The 26,250-nt window shown below is 44.8% G+C and overlaps 1 protein-coding gene across 12 annotated transcripts in view; it reads right to left on the reverse strand.

The window, feature by feature from the left end:
- RBFOX1 (RNA binding fox-1 homolog 1) overlaps nt 1-26,250 on the reverse strand; it is a 2,017,010-nt gene that overhangs the window by 1,831,386 nt on the left and 159,374 nt on the right. For all 12 annotated transcript variants that reach the window (XM_034670396.1, XM_034670397.1, XM_034670388.1 and 9 more), the window contains exon 2: nt 8,593-8,631. In XM_034670396.1, the coding sequence (XP_034526287.1) occupies nt 8,593-8,631 (39 nt within the window). The remainder of the gene's footprint in view (nt 1-8,592; nt 8,632-26,250) is intronic.

Below are 26,250 nucleotides of genomic sequence, written 5' to 3' on the forward strand. Positions count from 1 at the left end.
AAAAAAAAAAAAAAGAAAAGAAAAGAAATCAAACTCCCTTTGCTAGTCTAACCTAAATTGGGATGAAAAAGTGCCAAGGCTCTGAAATTTACTCCACCAAACTGAGCCCCCAGGGAGAGGGTAACATTTGGCTGTGGAATCAGGAATGTTTGGCTGCCTCTTCTGTCACCTGCTCCTCCAAGGGAGGTGGGGGACGCAGAATTTCAGTTCTAATGGGNTAAAAAAAAAAAAAAAAAAAAAAAAAAGAATGGTCACCTAAAAGTGGGTAGGCTAGGCTGGCCACCAGGGTGTGCAGTGAGAAGCAAGGAGAAGCACATTTGAGGCTGGGTGAGATGAGCCCTCCACCACACACTGTCTGCCTGAGCTAGCAAAAAAGTCACATTAAAAGGCTGGGGAAAGACAAGTACCTGAGCCGGAAATGCCCTTCAGTGACACAACACATCATTGTGACCAACACAGGCTTGGTCTCTAGGGAGTCTTTTCTGCAATCAGAAGATGTGAGGCATCCACAAGAGAAGGACCCGTAAGGAATCCTTCCTGACATACAAGCCCATCAGAGGAGGTGAGAGTTTGGATAACATGTGCTACGGCTCCCTGATACAGAGCTTGCAATTGGGGTGAGCCAAAAGACAGTGACTGTGCATCAAAATCTAGAGAAAATCAGAACTAACCCCATTAGCTGTCCCATCACTACTTAGCTTCTTATAGATTAAGAGAAACAGCCAGTGCAATTACTTCAATCACTTATGCAAAGTAATACCGTTTCCCAAATTGGAAATGACAGGTCTGGGCCACCTGGTAGGGAAGACAGCCTGTCCCTGGAAGGGGGGGGCTGAGCATTTCCTTCCTAGTCCTTTGAGTCTTTGCTTGGTCATGAGAAGATCATAATCATAATCAAAATCACTATCTCCTTTACCAGTACCCATCATCATCATCAAATCCACCAGTGTAAAGGTATCTAGTGGAACTTTTTAGTGGGAATTGGCTCTAGGGCCTGCAGATGAAAAGTAGGTATCAAGTACCCACATCATGTTAAGAGAGATTCTTCAAAAAGGTCGTATGGTCAAAACCTATTATCAGCATATTAAAGGTGCTGATAAGCCCTGCAGTGAAAAGACCAAATTAGCTTTGTTTCCCAAAGTTACATGACCATTATAACATGATCACCACCTTCGTAAAAAATGGCTCTGGGGTCTTATTATAAACACCCCACACAATAATGTGAGGCCCACAGCTGGAAGTCAGTGGTCCCCAACCTTGGCTGTGTATTGACATCACCTCGGAAGTTTTCAAAAATACTAACATCTGATCCCCACCTCAGTATAGTTGAACTGCCAACACATCAACCTGACCCCTGCCATACCCACCGTGAGACCATACCTGACACTTCATCGCCATCCCCCAAAACAGAGCCAACACCACAAAACACTAACGGAAATGGACATTTTGCTGAACAGTTCAGAGGTTGATAGGACAGAGGAAAACACTGTACATAATGGTCCAGAACTCCTTGACAATTTCCTTCAAACATCTCTGATCCTTTTGCAAAATTTTCTTCCACATGACAGCTGCTTCATGTCTTCTCTCTTCTTCCATTGCTCTCCCCACCCAGTGGCCTCTAAGCCTCTATTCTCCTAACCAATTCTCTTGTGAATCTAAACTTGTACAACCCACTCAGGAACAATAGTCCCACAGATAGCTCAAGAGCAGCACTCTGTTTTACTCAAATTCCCCCCAGAGGTCTTGCCCCTAATCCCAAATAGCCAATCAACATATATTTTTCAAATCGACATACACAAAAACGTCAGTTACAAAAGTTGAATATGTACTCTTGCAGCTAGGTGGAGAGGCAGAAATTTTTATAAGACTGGCTGGGGGGATTAGGGAAAGGTTAACTAGGAGGGCTGCACGGAAGAGGTGAGACTCCAGCCATCTTGAGGAAAGGATTCATGTAGAGGAAACAGGAAGAACCTGGAGATGAAGGGCTGGGTCTGCAGAAATCCCAAAGGCTGAGAAAAGAGCTGGGAGAGCAGGGAGGGAGGTAGCAAATCCTCAGTGGAGCCAATAACAATACCAAGCATGAATCTTGCCCTCAGCATGTGCCAGACACTGTTCCAACACTTCATTTATCTCACTTTGCTTAAACAATCCAGTGAGAAAGGTACTGTCATACCAGTGAGACAGTAGCAGGGCTGGGATTTGAATCAAGGCAATCATCTTCGGGGTCCATTTGCTTAACCACTACATTAAAGAGTAATGAACTAGAGCACCAATAAAAACAAGGCCAATTAAGCAGACAGAGTGACGAGGTTCTGGAGTACCACAGAAAGGCATTCAGACTGGCAGCATCAGCACCACCTTGGAGCTTAAAAGAAATGCAGGATCTCAGGCCTCACTCCAGACTTCCAGAATCAGATTCTGCATTTTAACAAGCACCCCCAGGGGTTCTCTTGGCACACCAAAATGTAGGTGGTGCTGGTCTAGAAGTCTGGGGTCAATAACATAAATCTAATTCAAGAAGGGAGCACTGTGGGTGGAAACAGAGCAGGTAAGAGCCCTGATGAGCTGCTGGGTGTAAATACACTTCCAAAACCACCTACGGCTGGCAGCAGTCATTTCTGACAGTGAACAAAACAACTGTGGTTAAGAGCTACAATCAGTTCCAAGTACTAATGTCTCTGCCACCTACTCAAATGCGTGACCTTGGGCAAGTTACAAAAACGCTGAAGACTCACTTTCCCCATCTAAAATTGAACGCAAAGGATAGTTCTCCTTGGGTTGTCAAGAATATTAGGTGAGAAATTCTGTACCTGGTGCTTATCATAGTGCCTATTAACATATAACCCGTCCACAAGCACTACCCATTACTACGACGATGTCACAATTATAACTTAGGGACATTAAGCTGGCTCTAAAGGTCTCCATTATGGTGCCAAAGGCTATGAAGATGGAAGAAGGTGCAGGGAAATGCAAAGTGCAGGTGAGCTCAATTTCCTCATCTTGCATGAATGGAGTTCAAAGATGCCATTTCATTCTTGACTTTGACTATTAGAGAAACAAGGGTTACAGCATCCTTTTCAATGAAGTGAAGGGCAACCACATGTAGAATTAATAACAGGATGCCTACCTTCCAAAACAGCAGGTAAGATAAAAGCAAATCAAACAGAATCTGCAGAGCCAAGAGGAGAGAAAATAAATGAAGCAGCAAGAAAAGTTCTTTTTAAGGAATTTTTTAAATGACAGCTGATGAAACATATATATTATGGCAAATACACTGCACTCCACTATTAAAAGGCTAAGACTCTCAGACTGGGTGAATAAACAAGACCCATCCATAGTCTACTTTCAAGAGGGATACTACCAACAAAAAGAAATGAAAAAAGAATAACAACAAAAGGTTGTGTCCATGCCCATGGAAACCAGAGAGAGAGAGAAAGCAACACTGTTTTCAGAAAAACCCAAGGCAGAAAGCATTAACAAAACTCAACATATCCATTAATATTCACAAAATTTTCAATCCATAACCAATGCTACTCAATAAACAGTCTCTGTGAGTCAAATGACAGGGGCTCAAAATACATGAAGCACAAACCCTGACAAGTTTCCAAAGAGAAATGGAGAGAAATACAGTAGTTCTGGGAGACCCTAACCAACCCATCCAAAGTACCCAAGGCTCCTGAATCATAAAACTAATAAAGTTTGTAAGATAGAAAGCATGCTACTGCAAGTGTCCAAGGGGTATCTCAGGGAAATTCAGCCTGACTTGCCCATTTATCCATCTATCAATTCATCCACTCACCCGCCCACCCATTCATTCATCCCTCCATCATTCCATCCATCCACTCATCCACCCAGCCACCCACCCATCCAATCCACCCCAAACCCACCACCCCCTGCAATCCATCCAACAATACAATGTACACTTGAGAATCTACTCCATACCAGGCACTGGGGATCCAATGGAATACAAAGATAAGGTGCTTCTTATTAGGAATTTTACAGGCTTCCTCCACACACAAAGGAAGAAAGCACAAGTAGACAAAAACAGAGGCATGGTGATAAACAATGGGATATGATTGAGTGTAACAGGAGTAACAAGGCATCAGCTAAGGTCTCAGATTTTCATTCAGCAGGACATGTGAAGACCAGTGAGCAAGAGATGGCTCTTCAGTAGCTTGTATTTTATTTAAGAGGAAGTCAAGAAAATAAACATGAGAACAGGAATATTATTTCAGATAGTAGCAAGTGTCATAAAGAAGGTAAGATATAACAATGGAAAAGAACATGTTTGGGGCAGGAAAGACACTGATACTTTGGCCAGACATCACAGGTTCCTAAAAGAAGGGGGCATTGGAGCCCGAGAGCCTCCAGAAGCAGCGGGCTGGCAAAGGCCAAGTCAGAAAAGTGCCTGGGAGCCAGCTCCTGCCAGGGTGTTTGGGTGTTATTCTTGGAACCATGGGAAGCCTCTAGATCTACCTGGATAGTCTGAGAGGTAACTCCCTGTGGGTCTGCTGGAGCCTGGAGGACACCACGGGTTCCTTAGATAGTCATACACCCTTCTAAGCCAGAGCTACCTATACAGGCAGCCTTGCAGCTTCCACAGAGGCTCAGATGGTAAATCCTGCTCTAATTACACTGGTAATTATGAAGTGACACTTGCTGGGCAGGAAAGAGCATTCCTTCTGTTAGGAAATGATCCCTAAGAAGCCAGTCCCAGCCTCTCTAACAGGCAGTGTGCTTGAATTTACAAACAGCTGATGGAAGGAGGTGAGACCCAGTCCAGACAGGGAGCACAGGCACCATGAGAGGTAAGGAGCCTAGGTATTGGGAAGCGACTCACCTGAGCATTCACACTGCCACTCCCTGTTCTGGAGACAGCATCAGAAAGAGAAAATACTACATGGTTAGTTAGACCTAGATTTTAATCCTTGTCCTGGTCTCAGTGAGCTGGGGGACCTGGGATGGTTAGTTGCCTCTCTAAACATGAGGCTCTCCATGCACAAATGGGTTTAACAACCACCTTTCTTGTGGGGATACACCTGCACACAGTAGGTATCTGAGAAATGCCAGATCCTTCTCTCCAGGTTCTCCTACACCTCTTGGTTGGAAACTCAGGAGGGAGGAGGAAGGAAAGGAGGATAAAAGAAAGGGAACGGCTAGCCACATAGTTATTATGCTCCCTGGTGATGCTGGAAGGGAGTTAAACAGCCAGTGATAGTAAGATTCTTGCCCCATGTTCCCTGTGACGGCGAATAATGGAGACATGAGAACAGAGCATCCATCAGAGCTCATAGAGGAGAGAGACGAAAGCAGGTGATCAAAGGAATAAATCTACTGCAATCTGAAAAACAGCCTGCCTGCTTTCATCCATCTGGGAGGTGAAGAAAGGACTCACACTCTGGCCAAAAACATACTTTTCTACCCAAACCACCATGGGCGTGGCAGTTTTCTGGAACAGATTCCCTCAGGGCTAATCAATCTTCTCCTTGGTCTGGCCACGTCTCCCAGTGCCTCAGCCCCCACTCGGAGCTAAGCTTTAGAAATACCCACTGCCAAGGAGATTTATCCATTTTAAAAGGTCAGAGAATTACTGCCATTGAAGCTTGTGCACGGAGCAGGTGTAAATATCCCCCAGCACCCCCTCATGCTTTATCACCCTCAGGAGAGGGGGGCCTGGGGAAGGAAGTAAGGCTCCGGGAAGTTACTTTCCAGGCAGAGCATTTAACTGCTTGGTGCCTGGGGAGCCACGGACTCCCTGTGGGTCGACCTTACCAACCTATGCCACCTTTATCACCCTCTCACCTTAGAATGATCAGTCTCCAGCTTTCTGAGCTGCCAGAGAAGCTAGAGACCTGGACCTTCCCTGTCCAGTTTTGTGAAGCATCGCTCTGAGCGGAAGAAGGATGAACAACCCCACGCAACAGATTTGGACCTCGCATCCCAGTCACTGAAGCATTGAGACGGCAAGGATGCAGGGTCAGTTAAAACAACAGCCCCCACCACCTTGACCATAAACACCAGATAATCTGTTTTGCTACATGCTGATTAGTACACCACTAAGAAGAGAGGAATGAAATGCCACTGCCCCAGTAGGAATTCCCATTTTCTCACAACCAGCTCAGAATTTGGAGCATCCCAAAATGCTCTGGGGGCTGTGTGGGTCTGGGAAAACCAGAACTGTAATGAGGTTTTTTTTTTGTTTTGCTTTGTTTTTTTTAAACCAATCACCGCACTAGTGAGGAAAATGTGATACCTGGGGGAGTTTAGAAAAACTGGCAAACATATGAGGAAGAATCCAGGCTGCAGAGATGCACAGACTGAGGTTCAAATCCCAGTTTGGCCAGTTACAAGCTGTCTGACTGTGGGCAAGTTACCTCATCTCTCTGGGCTTCTGCCCTGCCTGAGAGAAAGAAGGATGATGACAACTAGTCTGCCTAGGTGCCGTGGAGATTTAGGCTAATATAAGTGTTATCATATACCTCACAGCTTATGCCCAACGAATCGATATTTTGTCAAGTTGACATTCTCAGTCCTGATTTTTTTTTATACACCACATGTATATAGAGACAGAGTGAGAGAAAAATTGATTAACTTTGTCAACCAACCTATCAACAAACTAACTCGATTAAATGACCCAGCAACCACACAGACTTTCCAAAGTTTAGAAGTCAAGATGCCCAATGGAAAAGGAGGGTAAATCAGAGTCAAGGAAACCCAATGGTTGGCCAGGAATTATACATTTGGTCCCCTGAAGTGAGAGGAGCCTGCCTGTCATCCTCTGTCCTTTCCACTCTTGCTTTGCCCAGTACTGTGCACAGACTAGAATGTGCTAACCAGGGATGACACCCCCAAATGCAGGACATCATGGTGGTTGAAAACATGGGCCCTGGAGCCAGCCTGGTAGGCTTCAAATCCCAGCCAATACTGGAGTGACCTTGCTGAGATTCAATTTCCTTGTTAAAAGAAGGAAACCGTTTGGCAGTTCTTCAAAAAGTTAAACACAGCATTACTCTATGACCCTGCAATTCTACTTCTAGGTATCTATCCAAAATAATTAAAAACAGGTGTTCAAATATTTGTACATGCATGTTCACAGCAGCACTATTCCCAATAGCCAAAATACCCACCACCAGATGAGTGGATAAACAAATATGCCATGGATCCATACAATGGAATGTTATTCAGCCATAAAAGGAATGAGGTACTGATACATACTACCATGTGGATGAATCTTGTAAACATTATGCTTAGTGAGAAAAACCAATCACTAAAGGCCATACTGTACGATTCCATCCACGTGAAATGTTCAGAACAGGCAAATCCACAGAGACAGAGCAGACTAGTGGTCGTCAGGGGCTAGGGGAGGGGGAACAGGGAGTGACTGCTAACAAAGTTACCTATGGGTGATGAAAATGCTTACAGGCAGCAGTTGACAACATTGTGAATACACTAAATGACACTAAATTGCTCATGTTAAAATGCTTATTTGTATGTTACGTGTATTTTGCCTCAGTAAATTACTTTTAATTATTCAAATTCTTCTACCCATGACTGGCAGCCAACAGCAGGAGCCTGGGGAGGGGTCTCCAATGGGCAGTGACACTGACAGGAGGAGAAGGAACAGCGGAGCGTGAAGCACGCTCTCATCACCGCTCAAATGACAGAGATCAGAGATTCAGCCTCCTTCACCACCTACACCACCTCCAGGCCGCCCATGGGCTGGCCATGCACCTCTCTGGTCCCATCACACAGGAAATTTACGTGTGTAATAAAAAGCCTCTATCTTGATACTGATCTTAGGAAGAAAAAAAATTCTTACATTTGTATTAATTTTCCTTCCCAGGTTTTAATTGAAGAGAGGATACAGTGTCATGAGGGAAATAAAACCTTACTTCATCTATCCAAGGGCCATGTGGCTTCATTAGAAGTTACATTAGCTCCTCATTAAGCAACAATAATAATGTGGAGTCGGAATCAATGAAAAAAATGCATTGCCCCAAGGTATAGATCCATTTGGTTCAATTATATTCTTACATGGCCAAGCTCTGGTGGCTCCAATGCTAATAAAAATGCGTGATGCCAGAAGATGTGGCGTCCTTCCTCCGCCTTCAAAGCTGAATGATGACACAGAGGCAAGGGCATGGCTTCCATCCTCACAACCACTCTCATCGTCGTCTCTACTAAGACGCCATCTAACCACTTACCCACCCACACCCTGGCAAAACTGATTTCTAGAGCTCATACATCAACGGTGCCAGGGCTCTATGTCACCAGCCTTCCCCTGACCCGTCGGTAGACATTGCTCTGGGTGAGGACTGAATTGTGCTGGTGTTGATAATAGTTGTCTGCCTCAGGCACGGGACTGGAGTGCTATGCCTGATGGCACGTATGTTCCAGTTATGCCCAGGAGCCCAACCAACTGGGAGGGGAGCTTAAGAAAACTATCACCCTGACAATGCCCACCTTGCTACTTAGCCGCACCCCTACATGGCTGGGCTGGGTTTGCACAGTAATAGAGTACATGAGACTTTACCTCCTTCATTTTCACCAGACTTAACAAAAATCCTAAGTCAGGATAAAATGAGTACTTACCTGACTCTCGACCAGGTCGTATGGCAGGGACAGTAAATCCTGCATTAAAAAAATACAAAGACAAGAAATGTTGAGTCTCACATTGCAACAGTTGCTTTTCCTATGTTTTTCTCTTAGACAAAATAACTACATTCTTTGGAAAGAAGTATTTGATTTATTCAATCCAAAAATGTTCATTGAGTGCCTAACGCATGCCAGGTGCCATTATAGGCTCTGCATTTATAACAATAAACAACATGGCAATTTCCTGCTATAGGGGGAAAGAAAAGAGGGAGAACATAGCACATAAGGAAGGTAATAAATAATTAACAGATGAAGATAATATCAGACAGTGGTAAGTCCAAAGATGATAAAATGGGTTATCCAAGAGAGAGTAAGGAGTGCTACTGTAGACTGGGGTCGGGGGTAGTGGGTATTGAGAGCTGAATGACAAGAAGGAGCCAGACATATCTGGAGTAGGTATTAACAATTCAGGAACAGCAGGTACAAAAGCCCTGGGGCAGGCAGAAATGGAAGAGAGCCAGCCAACAGAAAGGCTGAAGTAGCTGGGAGTAGTCAGACATCAGAGAGGCAGTCAGGGACCCAATCACATCTCGCCTTGAAGGTTAACATACAAACTTGGGTGTTTTTCTAACCAAGTTCGGAAGCCACAGGAAGAGTCAATCTTTTCACAGCACCAAAAAAGCCACACCCTACTCAGCTCAATTGCCCCCAAGTAGCCCCAGTGGTGAGTTGTAGAGACATTTTCTGAAATGCGAATTTCAGAACCAGCCTGCCCCTGTGCCCAGGATACCACCCTCTAGGCCAAGATGGTTTCCCACCCAAAGGGAGAAAAGGTACTACAAGCTCCTCTTTGCCCTGCCTGAAGCTCACATCAAGCCTTTCAACATATGTCTGTGGACTCTACCAGCACCTCAGAACCCAAGACAAAGAAAGTAGAAAATCTCTTTCCCAGACTCTGCCCAACTGAGGAGAATCCCCTGGGCACTGGCTGGTCCAAAGCAGGTTTCAGGGCCTAATGAGCTGCATCGAGGAGTTGAACCAACCAGCACCCAAGAGGCAATGGGATTAGTTACAGCTCTGCTTCCCAAGGTCTCAGGCCCAGCTGATCTGGCCACCAAGACAAGGAAACATCCCACCAAGAGCCCTTGCTGAGTTTCAGGTTCCTCATCCTACTTCACAGGCTGGGCATGGGGATTAAATGAGACACCACATGCCCACGTCATAGACAGCACTCAGTAAAGGCCTGAGTGTTAAGAGCCATTATAGCATATTTATTATCGTTATTGGTCAAGCCCATGACCAACAGATTGACAATGAACATGGGCTAGGACCAGTCAGTACAGTCCATTTACGTAAAGAAAAATGCTCAGGGGTATGACTGAGCTAGAGCCACAGTTAGGAAACAGGTAATCTGTAGAGTGGATGCCAGATAAATACCTGAAGGATGAGCTTCTCCTCCTCCTAACCCTACCCAAAGGGTGATACACCCAGGCATCCCTGTGGCTTCTCTCTCCTGTTTGCAAGGTGTATACAAGAGGGCTTGTCCTGCCTGCCTGTGCCTGCCAGGTCAGATTTGGGAACACTATGCTGCCCACTCAGGTGGGTCTCCGGCCTCAAGTTTACAAGGGAGGTACACATGGAGAGTGTAAAGCAGAGCCTGGGGTCTACCTACACAAGGTAGATGAATGTAGACTTTTCCCCTAGGGTCCCCAGCCTTTCCTCCACCAATACCCCTCCCCTTTTTATCTTCAAACCCTCCTTCAAACCAGCTCCTTCCCTGGGCCCAGAAACATATTCAAAGCTCACCCTTCTTTTCCTTGCCCCTCACCCCCTTTATAAATAATAAAGCTCTGTTCTCTTTGCTTCTTCCCATGTACTCTCCAGGACTGTGCACAACACAGAGACACTATTAGGAGGACAATGGACAAGGTCCACAATGGCCCTTATGGTCCGGGGAGGAGCAGATAGTAATTAGGGGATCACAAAACACAAGCAAGGTTACAGCCCTGAAGAAGAGTGTGTGATGCTCCTCCCTGTCCTCTCTTTTGCTCCTCTGCGCCTGGAGGCCCCGTCCACCTAGTCCACCTTATCAGATAAGCACAGCTCCTTCTACCTTCTCAACTTGGCAGAATCCCTCTGCAGCGACTCTCCACTGCCTTCAAGTGCTGTCTTATCCCCTTTCCGACTTTTCCCAGAGTGCTTCCTCATTGGGCTCCTTTTCCTGTGCCTGTTCCAGGAGCACCAGCGTCCTCCGCATGCATCTTACCCTCCCTTGGGACCATTTACTATCTGTCCCCTTGGGATCCCGATTCCCACCTCCTCTAGGACCTCTGAAAGTCTGCACCTAGTCCTGTCTGCTCTCCTGAGCTGCAGGCCCCCCAAACTGACTGCCCTCTCCTCTCTACAAGTACCAACGACATTTCAACTCCACAGGACCCAAGTCAAGCTCTCCTCTTGCCACCAGCTGCACCTCCTTCATCTCAGGGCTCTCCCAGTCCACTGAGCCTGCAGCCTGGGTGCCTGCCCTCGCTCACCCCCACTTTCAATTCCGGCTGATCCACTGCAGCTGTGTCTCTTACACTGCACTCTTGTCCCCGGTCTGGTTACTGCATAATAATTGCATAATAATAGACTCTTCAAAGGCTTCTGGACACGTCTCTATGCTGCTGAAAACAATTTGGCTGAAAGCAAGGAGACCAGCAGGACAATTTGGTCAAAATGAATATTCTGTGGGGGCGCCTGGGTAGCGCAGTCGTTAGGCGGCTGCCTTCGGCTCAGGGCGTGACACCGGCATTCTGGGATGGAGTCCCACATCGGGCTCCTCCGCTGGGAGCCTGCTTCTTCCTCTCCCACTCCCCCTGCTTTTGTTCCCTCTCTCACTGGCTGTCTCTCTGTCACATAAATAAATAAAATCTTAAAAAAAAATATTCTGTGGCTGTTGTTTTCAGGGTGTTGGTCATCTTGGTAAGCCATGAAGTGGTTTTAAAGACTTTTTATGCATCTTTAACCACTTGGATCCGTTTATGCCCCATATTAAGAGTTTCATTTTGTTTGTTTAAGAAATCAAAGCCCAGTATTGCCAAGCTCAACTGTAACTAATGGCAGACACAGGGCAATGAAAAGAAAGAGTATCCTATAAAAAACTCATTTATAGCATTCATCTAGATGAGCTTCATGTAACAGTCCCTTGAAAAGCAATGTATATGCTTTATGTCAATGTGCTGCCCTGTGAATATCCATTTTGCAGGATGTGTGATTCTGGAAAGGTAGGGTGTCAACTGAATTTAGATAAATCAAAATCAATATTACTTTCCCCACCACTCTTTTCTGAATTATAAATGAAGTCCCTATCACTCTCCAAAGTCACCCCTGAAAAGATAATCATGGATGCAATTTTGACATGTGTTCTTCCAGCCTCTTCCTACACATGTACAAACATATTGCCCATATATGCATATATGCACACACACAAATATAGTTTAGCTTTTAAAAATGGATCAGAGCTGTAGATATTGACCTGCGTACTTGCTCTTGCTTTTTATAATCTTACCAATAGAGTGTGAATATCTTTTCCAGACAGTTCGTGTAGAGTTGGGTTTCTCAATTTCAGCACTGTTGAAAATTTGGACTGGATAATTCTTTGTCGTAGGGGGTGCCAAGGGTTCCCTGAGGGACCTTTGAGATGTGGAAAGAACCCCTGATGTGGAGCCATCTCTTCCTTTGTTAACAGCTGCATACAATTCCATACTATGGGTACACCATAATTTAACTATCCCCATACTCATCGATGTCCAAAATCTATTTTAAATTCATCAGAGGAATCTCACGGTTAAAAAAAAAGATTGCAACGTATAAGAAGTCATTTTACTCTATCCTTCTGGTTAAATTTGAATTACTGTCTATCTGGTTTGTTTAAAACAGACAGGTCCTCTGTGTGCATTAGGCAGCTCCATGGGTTTCTTTTATGTTTGTTCATATGACGTGGGCACGGACAGAACTCCACCTGTGTCAGGGAAAGATAGGTGATCTTTACTGCGGTGATGGCACAGGGAGGTGGCACTCTCATGCACCACTGGCAGGGGCAGCAATTGGGACCACCTGTCTTGCGGGCAATCAGGCAAAACAGATCAAGAGCCGTCACCCTGTCTAACAATCTATTTCTTGTTCAGTAAAATTAAGTGGATAGCTCTGGTCTGTCCCTTCCTTTCTCTTTAGGCTGGATGAACTCACTGAAGCTAGATGGCTCTTAAAGATAAATGCCTGGTCCTTCTCAGAAAGACAATTAATGAGCTCAGAGACTGCTTAAACCAAGATGAAATGTGAGATTAACAGACGCAGGGCCATCTATCCACCCCGCCAACAGGCTATCTCTTCCTCGCCGGGCTGGTTTCATTAGATGCCGCCAAGGAAACCCACCAAAAGCACTGTGGCTATCGGGGCTATTTTTGAGATAATTGCAAGGCTTGGGCTTGGATCCACTTAAATCAGAAATATGGGACAGAGAAGGATTAAGGCGAACCCTACCCCTTTCTCCTCTGCCAAAAATGTCCCAACAGGCTTTAAAGGGAAGAGAAAACCACATGAAACTTTCATCAGAGCCTGGTTGGTTTTCTGCAGAAGCTGCAGGGCCTGAAGTTCCAATTCTGAACAGTGCCCAGTATAATAATTAGGCACTTTTCCTCCCCGCAGGCCTCCTGGTCTCCTCACCCACCCCTTCTCTTCTCCATGTCTGGGAACCTGAGTTGCCTTAAGGGGAAGGGAGGAGGAAGGAAGAGAAGGAAAGAGGCAGAAGGGGGGCAGATAACAGTTCAGAACAGGATCCTATGTCCTAACTGTACTCTGGAATTACCAAACCAGTGCACTCTATGGAAGCTCAAATCTTACTACTATGCACACTTTTAAAAACTGAATCCAACCTCTGTTCGCATAACCTTGCAAGCAGGTAGACCATGACAGGGTTAAGACTCCTCTAGGTTGACTTCCCCTTTTCCCCTCCAGTCTGCAATCTCCTAGAAAGCACACCAAGAATGCAACACTGCAGGAGCCCCTCAGAAACAACCTGGCTTGCCTGCAGCTTCGACATCCCTCTCCCCAGTGGAGAAAAGACAAGAAATAGTATTTCTGCCGACCCTCTTTTCCTTGTCATCTGTTTCGTGAGCAGAATTTCAACCCTGATGTCTGAATGTGTCCCCTCGACACCATCCTGACGACAAGCACAATAACAATGGGAGACGAAGCAATGATAACCATCATAGCTGCTAAGTGAAGTCCATGCAGGTGACGCACTTTGCTCCTGCAATGGGATTAGAACTTGGATTAATCTTTGTGCTTTTCCTTTGTGCGCTTCCTCACATAAGACTTTTCATCAGTCAGAGGCTACCTCCTTGCCTTAGGGAGGATTAGGATTACTCTAGCAGGAGTGACAGGATAAAGAGACAGTATTCAGTCTTTGATTTCCAAAGGAATCTGTCAAACCAATGCCTACAACATTCTAGCCATTGGAGGGAGATCATGACACCCAGGATGAGTCCAGGTGATTGTGCCCCATCACCATCTGAAAGGAACCTTCCACTAATGCAGCTGCCCAAAGACTGTGGATGGTCCAGGACTCCCATTCACACCCTGAGCCTTGCAGAGCTCCAAAAACTTCTCCATGTGCTCCCCTTTACAGTGGTGCCCTTCTGTTTTCAATGGAGATATACAGCCCTTTAAGAGACAGAAAGGGTTATAATGGTGCCGATGGGACAGCGGTGAACTCCACCCCATTGAAATATTAAATCCAAAAAATAAATAAATAAAAGAAACATTAAATCCTTATTATTATTATGGCTTCACACATCACAAAAACAGAGAAGTAAAGTTCTCAGGGCCTCTGTACTTGTCTGAGATTCTGATTCCAAACTTCTCTCATCCACGGATTCTATCATATAAATGGAAGATCATACTTGGCATTGTGCAGAAAGACACACACTTGCCCTCAGGTGGCTCCCAAGTAACTCAGGAAGACAAAACTCAAGTATTTATGCAGAAATGGAATATTATAACAGAGAGGCAAGGAATGCAGCACTCCAGATGAGGAAAGAAAGCATGTCAGCTGGGTCTTCCAGAAAACAGACATTGAAGTGGAGTCAGGTACACGGAAAATTTACTGGGGAGTAACACTTGAGTAGGGAATTGAATAGTATTCACCCAAAAAGGTATTTTCAATTCCTCCTAATCCCCCAAAACTTGTGCATATGACCTTATTAGGGAAAAAAAAGGTCTTTGCAGATATAATCAAGGTAAGACCAGGTCATACTGGATTTGGGTGGGCCCTAAAAGCAAAGACAGTGTCCTTATAAGAGAACATGACAGACACAGACATGGGGGGGGGAGCCATATGAAGACAGAGGCAGAGGCTGGAGGGACACAGCCGTAAGCCAAGGAATGCCAGGGGCCACCAGAAGCCGGGAGAGGCAAGGAAGGATCCTCTTCTAGAGCCTTGGGAGGGAACACAGCCCTGGCAACATCTTGAACCCCTGCTTCCAGGACTGAGAGGGGATAAACTGCTGTTGCTTTAAGGCACCCAGTTTGTGATCATTTTTCACAGCAGCAGCAGAATGCTGATGGAGCTGTGAAAGAAGAAGGGAGCCAGCAAGATTGGGCAGGGGAGCCGCCAGACATTCCTACAGATCTAACAGTGTCTGGCAGCTCACTGGGGACTCAAGAGCCCAGGCCCGTGTCTACACTTTACAGTGTAGTCCCGTGTCACACAGAAATGGCCAGGCCCTAGTACAGAGTCTTGCAGTCATTGGCTGGGACCAACCTGAGAAGAGCAGGGCAGCTCAAGAGCTGAGGTGGGACTGAGTGCTCAACAGTTGGAGGCTGTCATCTGTCCACACCATTCACAGCTGGGCCACAAGTCCTTCCTCGAAGGAGAAGTTCTGCGTCTACTGTAGCATAGACACAGGGATAACAAGATCAAAGTTCCATCCCCCAGTGTGCAACCCCCAACGTGAAAGGAAACACTACTTGCCCCATCACCTGGCTGCCTCAGTAAATCACTCACTCCACCACTGTTTCCTGTGGGCCTGCGGTGTCCTGTGCTCGGTGAACTGGAGCAGCTCCTGACCCCGGCACCTGCCTTCCAGTTGGGGGTACAGAGCAGGCTAAAAGCTGCTATAGGGTCAGGTGGGCAGAGTATCAGATGGGCCTTGGAATCCACAGTAATCAGGAGCCCGGAATTTTTCCAAGTGCAAGGGACATGATACCAGGGAGGGACGGAGGTATATGGAGAATGGTTCAGACAGAGGAAGAGTAGAAATAGCTTATCAGTTTGGAAGCCCCTGTGGTTCCTGCAAAAGGTCATGGAAGTGTGAATGACAGCAATGAAGATGGAAAAAAAAGAGAGACAGAGTCAAGGAGTATTGTGGAGATCTAATCAAGGAGATATGCTGGTATGTCACAGGGCGTGTTTGTGTTGGGGGTCAAGGGGCCAGGAAAATATCATTATCCCTGATTTCCTGACTTGTATTTCTGGTGGACAGTGATGCTCATTATTGATCTGGGGAAGATCAGGGTCGGGGGGGGTGGTAGAGGGGGTATTGGCAGAGATTAAGGAAGTGTTTGATGGACATGTGACATTTGAGATGTCCATTTAGAGTAGCCAAAAAAATAATGAAACATGTCCATGTGGGATTCAGATGAGAAGTTGGAGCCCAAGTATGAATTTGGGGATCTGAGAGACCTTACCAGTTGGTCTGGCAAAGTGCTGAGGTTTCTTTCTCTATGTCAGAATCTACTGCATGGAGATGTGACAAAGCCTTGGGAGCCACCTGAACAGGTAAGCTGTATTTGCCATGCAGGTGTAACAGGGAGCAGCTAGTCAGGGATGCAGAAAATGCCCTTAACACAGGAGACAAGAGTCATACCTGAAGACCTAGAGTCATATCTGGGCTAGACTCCAATACATGCATGTGGCCTCTGCGCGCTAAGGCGCAACACATCATAGAACATTACTGCCTAGCATGTGGGGAACCAGTCAACAGGAAAAGATGCTGACCAGGAATCTCTAAGCAAGTCATCAAGGGATCAGGGCACAGTCAGCATCATGCCCTTCCTACCTCTTCAGAGACACCAATTATGGGATACACTACAGGGGCAAAGAGTAGTTCAGAGTATGGAAACATCTTGGTGGAAGGGAAAGAGCCTGGGATATTAAAAGCCAGGTGGTCCTTGTTTCTATCACCAGACCATGAGATCTACTAGCATAGTGTTTATGCCTGCCTTGTGCACTATGTTCCCAGATCTGGCCATTCCTGGAACCCACTAGGAGCTTGATAAAAGCCAGTAACATGAGTGGATGAGTGGATGGATGGGTGGGTGGATATGTCTAAATTCTACCATGTTCCTTTGTTGTTAGGAATAAAGACAGCCAAATTTAAAATTCCTTAAAACCCATGTGTCTATTTTGATTCGTGCCAACTTGAAAGTACCTCCTTCAAGAAGCAGTAGAGGATCATAGTTAAAAATGTGAGTCACACTGCCTATGGCAGCCCCACCAAAGCCAAGATGCCTTGCATGTGTCTCCTAACCTCTCTGAAACTCAGTTTTCACCTGTGTGAGGTATCATGATAGTTGTACCTATTTCATTTGTCTCTAATGAGAACTAAATAGAAAATTCATGTGCGTTGCTTCAGATGATGTATGGCAAAAGTACATGGTAAATTACACATTCCCACTCCTCTTCTCTCCTCCTACCATCAGACATCACTTCTCACTGTGCTGTGCTGCCCTGCCCTGCCCTCCTGGCCACACCACCTAATCGCAGGCCCCTACAGCCACTCACCTGTTCCCTTAATCCTGTGGGCCCTCATAAATCATCAGTGATGTGGACGACAACTATACACAGCACATGCTGGGCTGATTGTGCTAAAGCCTTCATAATACAACTCCAAGGAAGAGCATCTAGTACTTAATTTTTAAAATGTGATATATATTTAATGCAATATTAATATTTAACTCACTTAATGCAATATTTAATTTGATATCTAATGCAAATAAAAATAGTAAACAGATTTATTAATGATTTACACAAGTGCTTGCCTATTCTGTTTTTTAAAGCATTTTTCTGCCTAGAAGACAATCTTCTATTCCCCAGAAAGCAAATATGGGAGGGTTTTAGAGCTGGTTCTTGTAAGTGGGTCAGAGTTGTCATCTTGTGAGTGGGCTTGACCAAGCAGCAGCAGCCATGGGTTTCATTTAGTCACATAATTAATGAGGGCATATTATGTGCTGGGCACTAGGCTAAGATTTGATGGGAAGAGAGAAGGAGCCCTATTCTCACAGAGTTCACAATCCAGTGAGATGATGAAATTCTATGACAACCAAAGTAAGTGCTAGGAAGAGAACCCTACAATAGTCACACCAAGCACTAGCAGGGAACCTAATCCAGACTTGGGGTGAGGTTGGGGGGTTATCAGAGAAGACTTCTTAGAGGAAGCAATACCTGGACTGAGATAACTTGGTGAAGGAGAGAGTGTTCCAGGAAAAGGTAAGAGTTGCGAGAAGGTTTCTGGGGACTGAATGTGTGCCTCCCCAATTCATATATGGAAGCCCCAATCCCCAAAGTGATGGTCTGAGGAGGTGGGACTTTTGCCAGATGGTTAAGTGATGAAAACAGAGCCCTTATGAACGGGATTAGTGTTCTTTAAGAGATGAGAGAGATGACGTATCCCTTCACCATGTGAGGGCACAGCAAGAAAGTCAACATCTTGAAGAGAGCTCTCACCAGGCACCGGGTCAGCTATGCCTTAATCTTGGGCTTCCAGCCTTCAGAACTATAAGAAGTAAATGTCTACGTTTTAAGCTGCACAGCCTATGATGCTCTGTGAGAGCAGTCCAAGCTGACTAAGACGAAATCCTGAAGACAGGGTTATGCCAGAGACCAGAGAAGTTCATAACTTGCTGGAGAACAGATGGGAAGTAGGAGTGAGCCAGGGCTTTGTGGGACCCAAGAAGGGGTTTGGACATTATTCCAAAGATGAGATTTAGCCACTGAAATGACATGACCAGGGCTACACTGTAGAAGGAATACTCCAGCATGGATATTCCAGAACTGTGTGGAAGACAGTTCCATACCTAGCAATCTACTAAACTAATCAAGATAAGAGAGATGCCAATGGGAACAGGAAAGAAAATGAGTAGATTCAAGAAAAATTTAGGACGCTGAATGGACAGGTCTTGGTGACTGTGGCAAGTGACAAAGAAGAACAAAGCAAAGATGATATGCAGATGATACGTAGGTTAAGAATTTGGTAGGTGCAGTAAATAAATGATGTTAGTCACAAATGTCCTTGTTATCATGACTATCATCGTTACTGATGACTTGGTGCCACCCTCAGGGACTATACAGAATAAATCTATTTCAATTTCCACAGCACAACCTTTCAACTCTGTTTCCAAAAATAAATGTAACCCATGAAAGGTGCAAAGTGTGACAATAAAGTGGATCTCATCCTACATGAGCCAAACGATCCAATATAATGTTGAAATAACCTACATGCCCAAAAATAGGGGATTAAGTGAAGTATAGCATAGATATACAATTGAGTATTATACAACCTTCAGAGATAATGTTCCAATGTTATATTTAATGACACAGAGAAATGGGCTTAATGCATTGTAAATTTTTTTTAACTTGGTGTATGTAGAATAATTTCATTTTAACACATAAAGAATAAAATATGCCATAATAGTAACATTAGCTTTCTTTTAATTTTTTTCTTTATGCTTTTATGTTTTTCGGTATTCATAACATAAAACGAAATAAAAACTCAGTTTCGATTTATTCAAAACAATGCCTAATAAAAACACTGGAAGCCTTGGATCAATGCTATAAATTGTCCTCCCTAACTTGAGGCTAATTACATTCCAAGACCAACAGCCTTTATTTCAAGAACTTATTTCTCAAGACCAGGGCTCTCTGGCCAAGCAACCTTCACCCAATCTCTCTCTTCTTGACCATTATCATGGCCACACTGCCACCTTTCCATCATTCCATCACGAGAATGTATGAAGACAATATAAGTGAATACCAAAGAACTGCCTAAGTTGTTGAAAAATTGAATGTGTGGAGAATAAAGAGGGAAATAATGGGTCTTCCTCTGTTTGAGGAGAGGATCCAGTTGAATCAAACATTACAGAAATCTAAGGGAGAGAAGAGAATTATTGAAAACTTATCTAGTCATCTTAGGTAAGGATGAAACAGAGTCCTAAATTTTTTTCCAAGGCCTGCTTCTTGCGGAGGTTTTAAAAACCGGATCCTAAATTATCTGACACTCCTCCCATCAAGAGGCATCCCTTCCCTTAAATCTGGGAGGACTCATGACTTCCTTCAACTAACACCATATAGCCCAAGTGATGCTATGTGACTTCTGAAGCCAGATCATGGAAGGCCATATAGCCTCTGAGTATCTTGGGTACAGATCACGCTCTGTGCACTCCCTCTTGACATAGTTCCTTTCAAGATCCAGCCATCATGTGGTGAGAAGCCCAAGCCACACAGAAAAGTCCCACAGAGGCACTCGGGTCTCAAATCCTAGCCAAACCCAGGCATTGGGCCAACCCAACCCAGTCACCAAACATGTGAGTGAAGAAGTCTCCAGTTAGTGTTGCCATCCTCAAGCTGTATTAGTCACCCCAGCCATCTGAGTCCCCACACAATACAGGGCAGAGACAAGCTACACCCTATCCAAATTCCTAACCCACAGAATCTACAAACACAGTAAAGTCATCATTACTTGTGCTGTTAAATTTGGGGTGGTTTGTTATATAGCAACAGATAAGTGTAACAAAAGCTGGTTTCCAAAAGTGTGATGGTACTGAACCAAAACTAAAACATGTGCCATTCATTTGGGGACTGTGTGACAGGCCCGAAGGTAACAACTGGTGACTGTAAGAAGGAAAATAGTGGAAGCTAGGGAAAAAAGGGGTTCCTGAATATGTAGTAAAAGAAACCTTGACTGCAGTAATGTAGAAAGTAGAAAACATACTAGATAAACTCTGTCGCATCTAAGATTTCCAGAGTGTTGAAGGTGCAATCCTGCTTCTTCTGGTCACCTAGAATAAATTGGGCAAGAAAAGAGCTCAACTAAAGAACCAATGATACAATATTGAGGTAAATTTCTGAGTAAATATAAAGGGCCCAGGACAATCTTTCCAGCCAGCAAAGGCTACTCAAAGTAAGGAAGGACACAGATCAATTTCACATTGTTATCAGAACACGATGCCAGTTTCAGAAGAAAGATGACGCCAGTAGTTTGACTGAAAATCCATTTGTCAAAATTTAAGATTCCTAGACCACTTCAGTCAAATGGAATCACTTCAAGGATCCTAGGAGGCAACTTGAGGACAACAGGTTTTCCAAAGATATTAGGAATACTATGCCACAGAAGCCTCACAGAGAGCTCAAGTGTAAAGGGACTTATCTACTAGAGATTCATGGGTGTGGCTTGGGTCTAATGACATAATGAATTGACGCATAAGAAATCCATTAAGGTTCTTAAAGTAATCATACCAGCTTGGAGTAAAAGAAACTAAGACAGTACTAATTAAAAGAGTCCTTTTGATCCCCAAACTTCCATGGACATAGAACAAGTAGAGAAATCTACCCTGTGGCAGATATAGGCTGTTTCTTAAGGGGTGGGAGTGGGGGGTAGGTGTCTCAAAGGTCAGAATCAAGATCTGAGAGTTGGAGCCAAAAGCCACAAAATTCGTACCCAGGGATCTGTTTTGGACCCTAATCAAGAAGTGGGCATCATACGCCAAGATGGATTTCACAATTACTATGGGCCACTGATTGCTATGGATCCCCCCACTTTTTTTTTTTGAGACAGAGAATGTGTGTGCAAGCGGGAGGGGGGCAGAGAATCCTAAGCAGACTCCACACTCAGCACAGAGCCCAATGCGCGGTTCGATCTCACAACCCTGAGATCATGACCTGAGCTGAAATCAAGAGTTGTATGCTTAACTGAGCCACCAAGGCACCCCCAATTTTCCCTTTTCTGAATGGGAACTTCTAGGACAGTTACCCTATGTTGGTCTCATCACTGCATGTTAAGTGTTGGGTGGGGGGTGGGCAGATAACTTGCCCCTTTAGTTCACAGATCTTCAAATCTAGAGAACCTGTATCCAAGGGACCGAACTTGAGGATCCTCATCCACGTGTGGACCTGAAATAAGGTTTATGAGATCCTTGGCCTCAAGCCGAGCCTGATGGTGGAATGGGAGATACTTTTGCAGGGAGTCTTGGAAGAATCTAATGTATTTTGCAGGTGGGAAAAATGCAAATAATTTATAACTAGCCTGCACACTGCGTTGGTTTTAGAAACACTGCCCCAAATCCTTTAACACTCTTCCTACTGGGATATGGAAGCCATCTCTCCTGGATTTCCAGCCTACTGACCCACCATGCAGACTTTAGACTTGCCAGCCTCCATAGCTGGGTGAGCCAATTCCTTAAAATAAACGTCTTTATACATACATATACATCCTATTGCTTGTGGGTAGTTCAAGTCCAAAGGCCTTCTGCTACACAATTCCCTCTTGCTCGGGCAGGTCATTTGTTCTATTCAAGTCTTCAACTGATTGTTCTCTACAACGTGGAGTTGGTTGAAAACATCCAATCTACTTTACTCAAAGTTCACTGATTTAAAAGTGACTCTCATCCAAAAACACCCTCACAGGAATACTCAGAATGATATGTGACCACATATCCAGGAACCATGGATTAGTTTATTAATTACCTGTTTATTGTCAGACTGTCCCCTAAACTGTAAACTTAAGGAGATCAAAGACCATGACGACCATGTCTGTTTTGTTCACCATTTTAAGTTCAGCACTTATCCTAGTCCCTGTCACATACTAGGAGCTTGATAACTATTGGATGGATGCATGGAGACACAAATAAGATGAGAGGATGAAGTTGTTAGAAAAGTTACAAGAGACAAAGTAGGAAGTAAAGAGAATCCAAATTGCAGAAGATCTTATTTGAAAGGCACATGAGCAGTGAATCACCCCAAGGACCTTGGAGAAATGCCGAAGGGTTTCAAGTAAAAAAGTAAAAGTGTACAGTGTATGCTTCAGAGAGGAGACTTTAGAGGCAGAAGAACAATTAGACTGTGGCTAACAGTCCTGGTGAAACACAGTGGGGATCGAGAAGGTACAACAGTCCCAAGAGATGGTTGAGCAGCAAAATCTGTGACCGATTTAGATGTGGGAGGCAGAAAAATGGAAGAATCTAGAGTGACCATGGAACTGACACTTGGGGGACTAGGCCCGCGGTAGTGATATTAACCTGGAGAGGAACCCACAAGGGATGACACGTTGGGGGTGGGAGAGATGGTGAGTTTGATCTTGGACCTCTAGTTGTCCACCAGACAGCTGGAGCCTGGAGATAGGAAAGGTAGTATCAGCACATAGTTATGAGTTGTGGGTACCATTTACCCCATCCAGGAAGTATGCAAAGTGAAATTTTAAAGGGCCAGAGATAAAGCTCAGGTGCTCTGATACAGAAAGAAAGCTCAATAGAGGAGCTGAATCGTTTCTTAGATGGAGTTGAGGCAGACTCAGAGAAGATGCAGGTCTTTGAAACCTCATGACACTGTGCTTGCACCTCTACCATGGAATTGATTTCTTCCTTAAATAAAAGTCACTTCTATTTGGATCTAATCTCTCTAGAGTTCCTTCCCATCCTTGAATCCTGTGAAGTCCTGCACATAGTAGGTCCCCAATAGCCTATGCAGATCTGAACCATCCCAGAATGGGGACAAAAATCACTAATTAGTTTTAATACAGACTAATTGCTTTTTTTAAACTCTCATATAAATCTGACTTTTAATAGGTTCTGAGAAGCAATGTTTCATTATTTTTTGCCGCAGTGGAGTTTATCCCTGTTGATGGGCCATTACAAATCATCGCTGAGAGGTCCCCTTTCTATCTCTCATTTCCTGATCTTTCAGCAGGATATCTTTGTTCTTGAAAGTGAAGAAAAAAATTAAATGGGTCTTGGAAATTAACCAGGACCAACCACACTAAAGGAAGAGGTGTTCTGGTTTTCTCAAGGAGCCTACTCCAGGCAGAATCCATATCATTCAAAAGGAATAAATAGAAGGCTTTATTTGGGGGCATCAAACTGGTATTTTCAGTATTTATCTGTCATTCATTAAGTATCCACTACATACCAGGCACTGACCATGCACTTTACATCTGAACTCACTTCATCATCACAGCAATGCTAAGAAGCTAAGAGGTATAAGACTATAATCAGCCCCATTTTCCAGAAGGGGGCACTGAGACTTAGAGAAGTTAAGGAGCTTGCCGAGTTCATAGGGCTATTATGCTAGAAGACCTGCCTGGAAATACACTCCCCCAAAACAGGCTGCCATGAATGTCTGCTGTGTATGCCCAGCTCAGGTCACTGGGTCCCTGAAGGAGCCTGCCTGGAAGTCAGAGGGATGCCAGAGCATCCTCTGTCTAAAGCCTCAGAGGTCACCACAAAGTGGTGACAAATAGTGGCAAAGTTTCCTCTTGACTTTGACCTCTGACAACAATCCCTCCTCTTTTCCTTGACACTGAGATTGCTCTGTGGAGCCATCTGTGTACAGCCAAGCACAATGGTACACCCCCAAGAAGAAAGAGATATGGCCCAGTTTCAGCGCAGCATCAATACCTTTTAATGTCAAAGTGTGCCCTCACGCACGCGTACACACATGCACGCACAAACACACGCTGCCCTGGTTTTACCACAGCAGGGTTTGAACATGAAGCAACCATCAGAAGGGGGCTCCAAACCAACTCAGATTCTCTTGGACCTCTATGTGCCAAGAAGAAATCAATGAGTAGTAAGTCTGCAAGGTAACCCATTACCCATGTCACTGAAACCCTTTGCAGATTTCTGTTGGTGCTCCTGGTACAAGCAGGATTCAGGGCACAGGCCTGGCCCTCATGACCCCACTTCAATTTTTTCATGGGGGAGAGTATTAGGAAAAAGACAGCATAGAAGCTGTAATGGCCACAGGGTGGGAATCCAACAGAGGTGGATTTGCAACCTGCCTGATACCTTGGGCATACTATCCCTCCTACTCACCCTTCTCATCTGCACAGAATTAATTACAGCTCCTGTCCCCTCAGAAATGAGGAACTCGTATATGGAGGGCATTTATTTATCCCAGTGCCCAGCACACAGTGAGAGCTCAGCAAATGTCAGCTGCTGTTGTCATTATCCTCATACAGCTGGTGGCAGCTCTGCACAGCTATTGGGAGGGGATATACACAAAGCCTAGGGGTAGCACGTGAACTTCTGTATTTCCAGTTTGGTATTAGACTGTGTGAAGAGCATAGGGCAGACTTGGGATCAAATCCTCACTGTATTCCTTTGGATCCTGGGCAAATTATTTAAACCTCTCTGACCCTCATGGAAGTCAGGGTCTAGTGTAAGAGAAAAATGCCAAAGTAATCACACAAATGTATAAACAGAAATGGAGATTTGTGCTAAAGAGAAGCAGCATGATTCTGAGAGCGCAAAATAACAAAGCAAACTGCAATGAAATGCAGAGAGGATGGGCAATAGAGGGGGAGGAAGCTTCTCTGAGGAAGTGAAAATGAGTAGGAGTCCATTAGGTAGTGGCATGTGCAAAGGCCCTGTGGTTACAGCAGCCAAGGGGTCTGTAGCATAAAGAGGGAGGCAGCAGGAAGACCCTGCTGACTTTAGGAATAAAGGTCCAAAGGGCAGAGACTTCTAGCTGCTCTGCTCCCTTGATTTATCCCAGATGCCTAGAATAATGCCAGTCACATAGGTGGTACTCAAAAAATATTTACTTACAAATTATGAGCTCATAGAACTTACTATGAGCAAGTCAGTCACTTCAGGGTGGATGTACCATGCACTGAGCACTGGCTCCTGGTGGGCAATGCCACAGGGAGAGTCCAGGGCTCTAGGTGTTTTCAATAGTCATGAAAAGCTGCTGCCCTCAGGCACCTATGTGGTACACTTCCACATGATCTTTACCCCAGCCTCCTGCCTAACCCGTACAGACACATACACACACACACACACACACACACACACACACACACAACAGGTGTGCCACGGCAGGGCTTGAAAAGTGAGCGGATTTCTTTGTGTGGTAATTTTCAGGGAAATTCTATGCTTAACAGCCCACATAGGAGGGATGTTTATTTCCCAGCTATTCATTATATTTCAATGAATAGCCCAATTTGTGGTAAAAAGTCCCAAACATACCTAATATAGTTCTTTGCCATCACAAAGCACACGGCATTTCTCTTCTCTCTTTGACCCAGTTAGGAGAGTGGGGTTCTGGAATGGTTTAAAGTAGAAGGCTTTGAGACCCTAAATGGGAAGCCAAGGAAGATGGAAAAATGATGTGTCTGATTTTATCATCCCTCAGGGTTGAAGAAATGGAGGCTTCTTTCACAGAATCTCAGGAAAATAGGCTGCCTCCCCCCTTGCAATTCAAATACTCTTAACTTGGGAACCTGATGTCAAGAGCATATCTAGCCCAATGTCCAGGAACTGGCCTCCATCACACATTCACTTCCCCTAGTTGCCATGTTTCCCCCACATGACGTCACCACCAGTCCCAACTGATTGGATCAA

The sequence above is a fragment of the Ailuropoda melanoleuca genome, chromosome 10 (genome assembly GCF_002007445.2).
Source record: "Ailuropoda melanoleuca isolate Jingjing chromosome 10, ASM200744v2, whole genome shotgun sequence".
In the NCBI taxonomy this organism is placed as follows: Eukaryota; Metazoa; Chordata; class Mammalia; order Carnivora; family Ursidae; genus Ailuropoda; species Ailuropoda melanoleuca.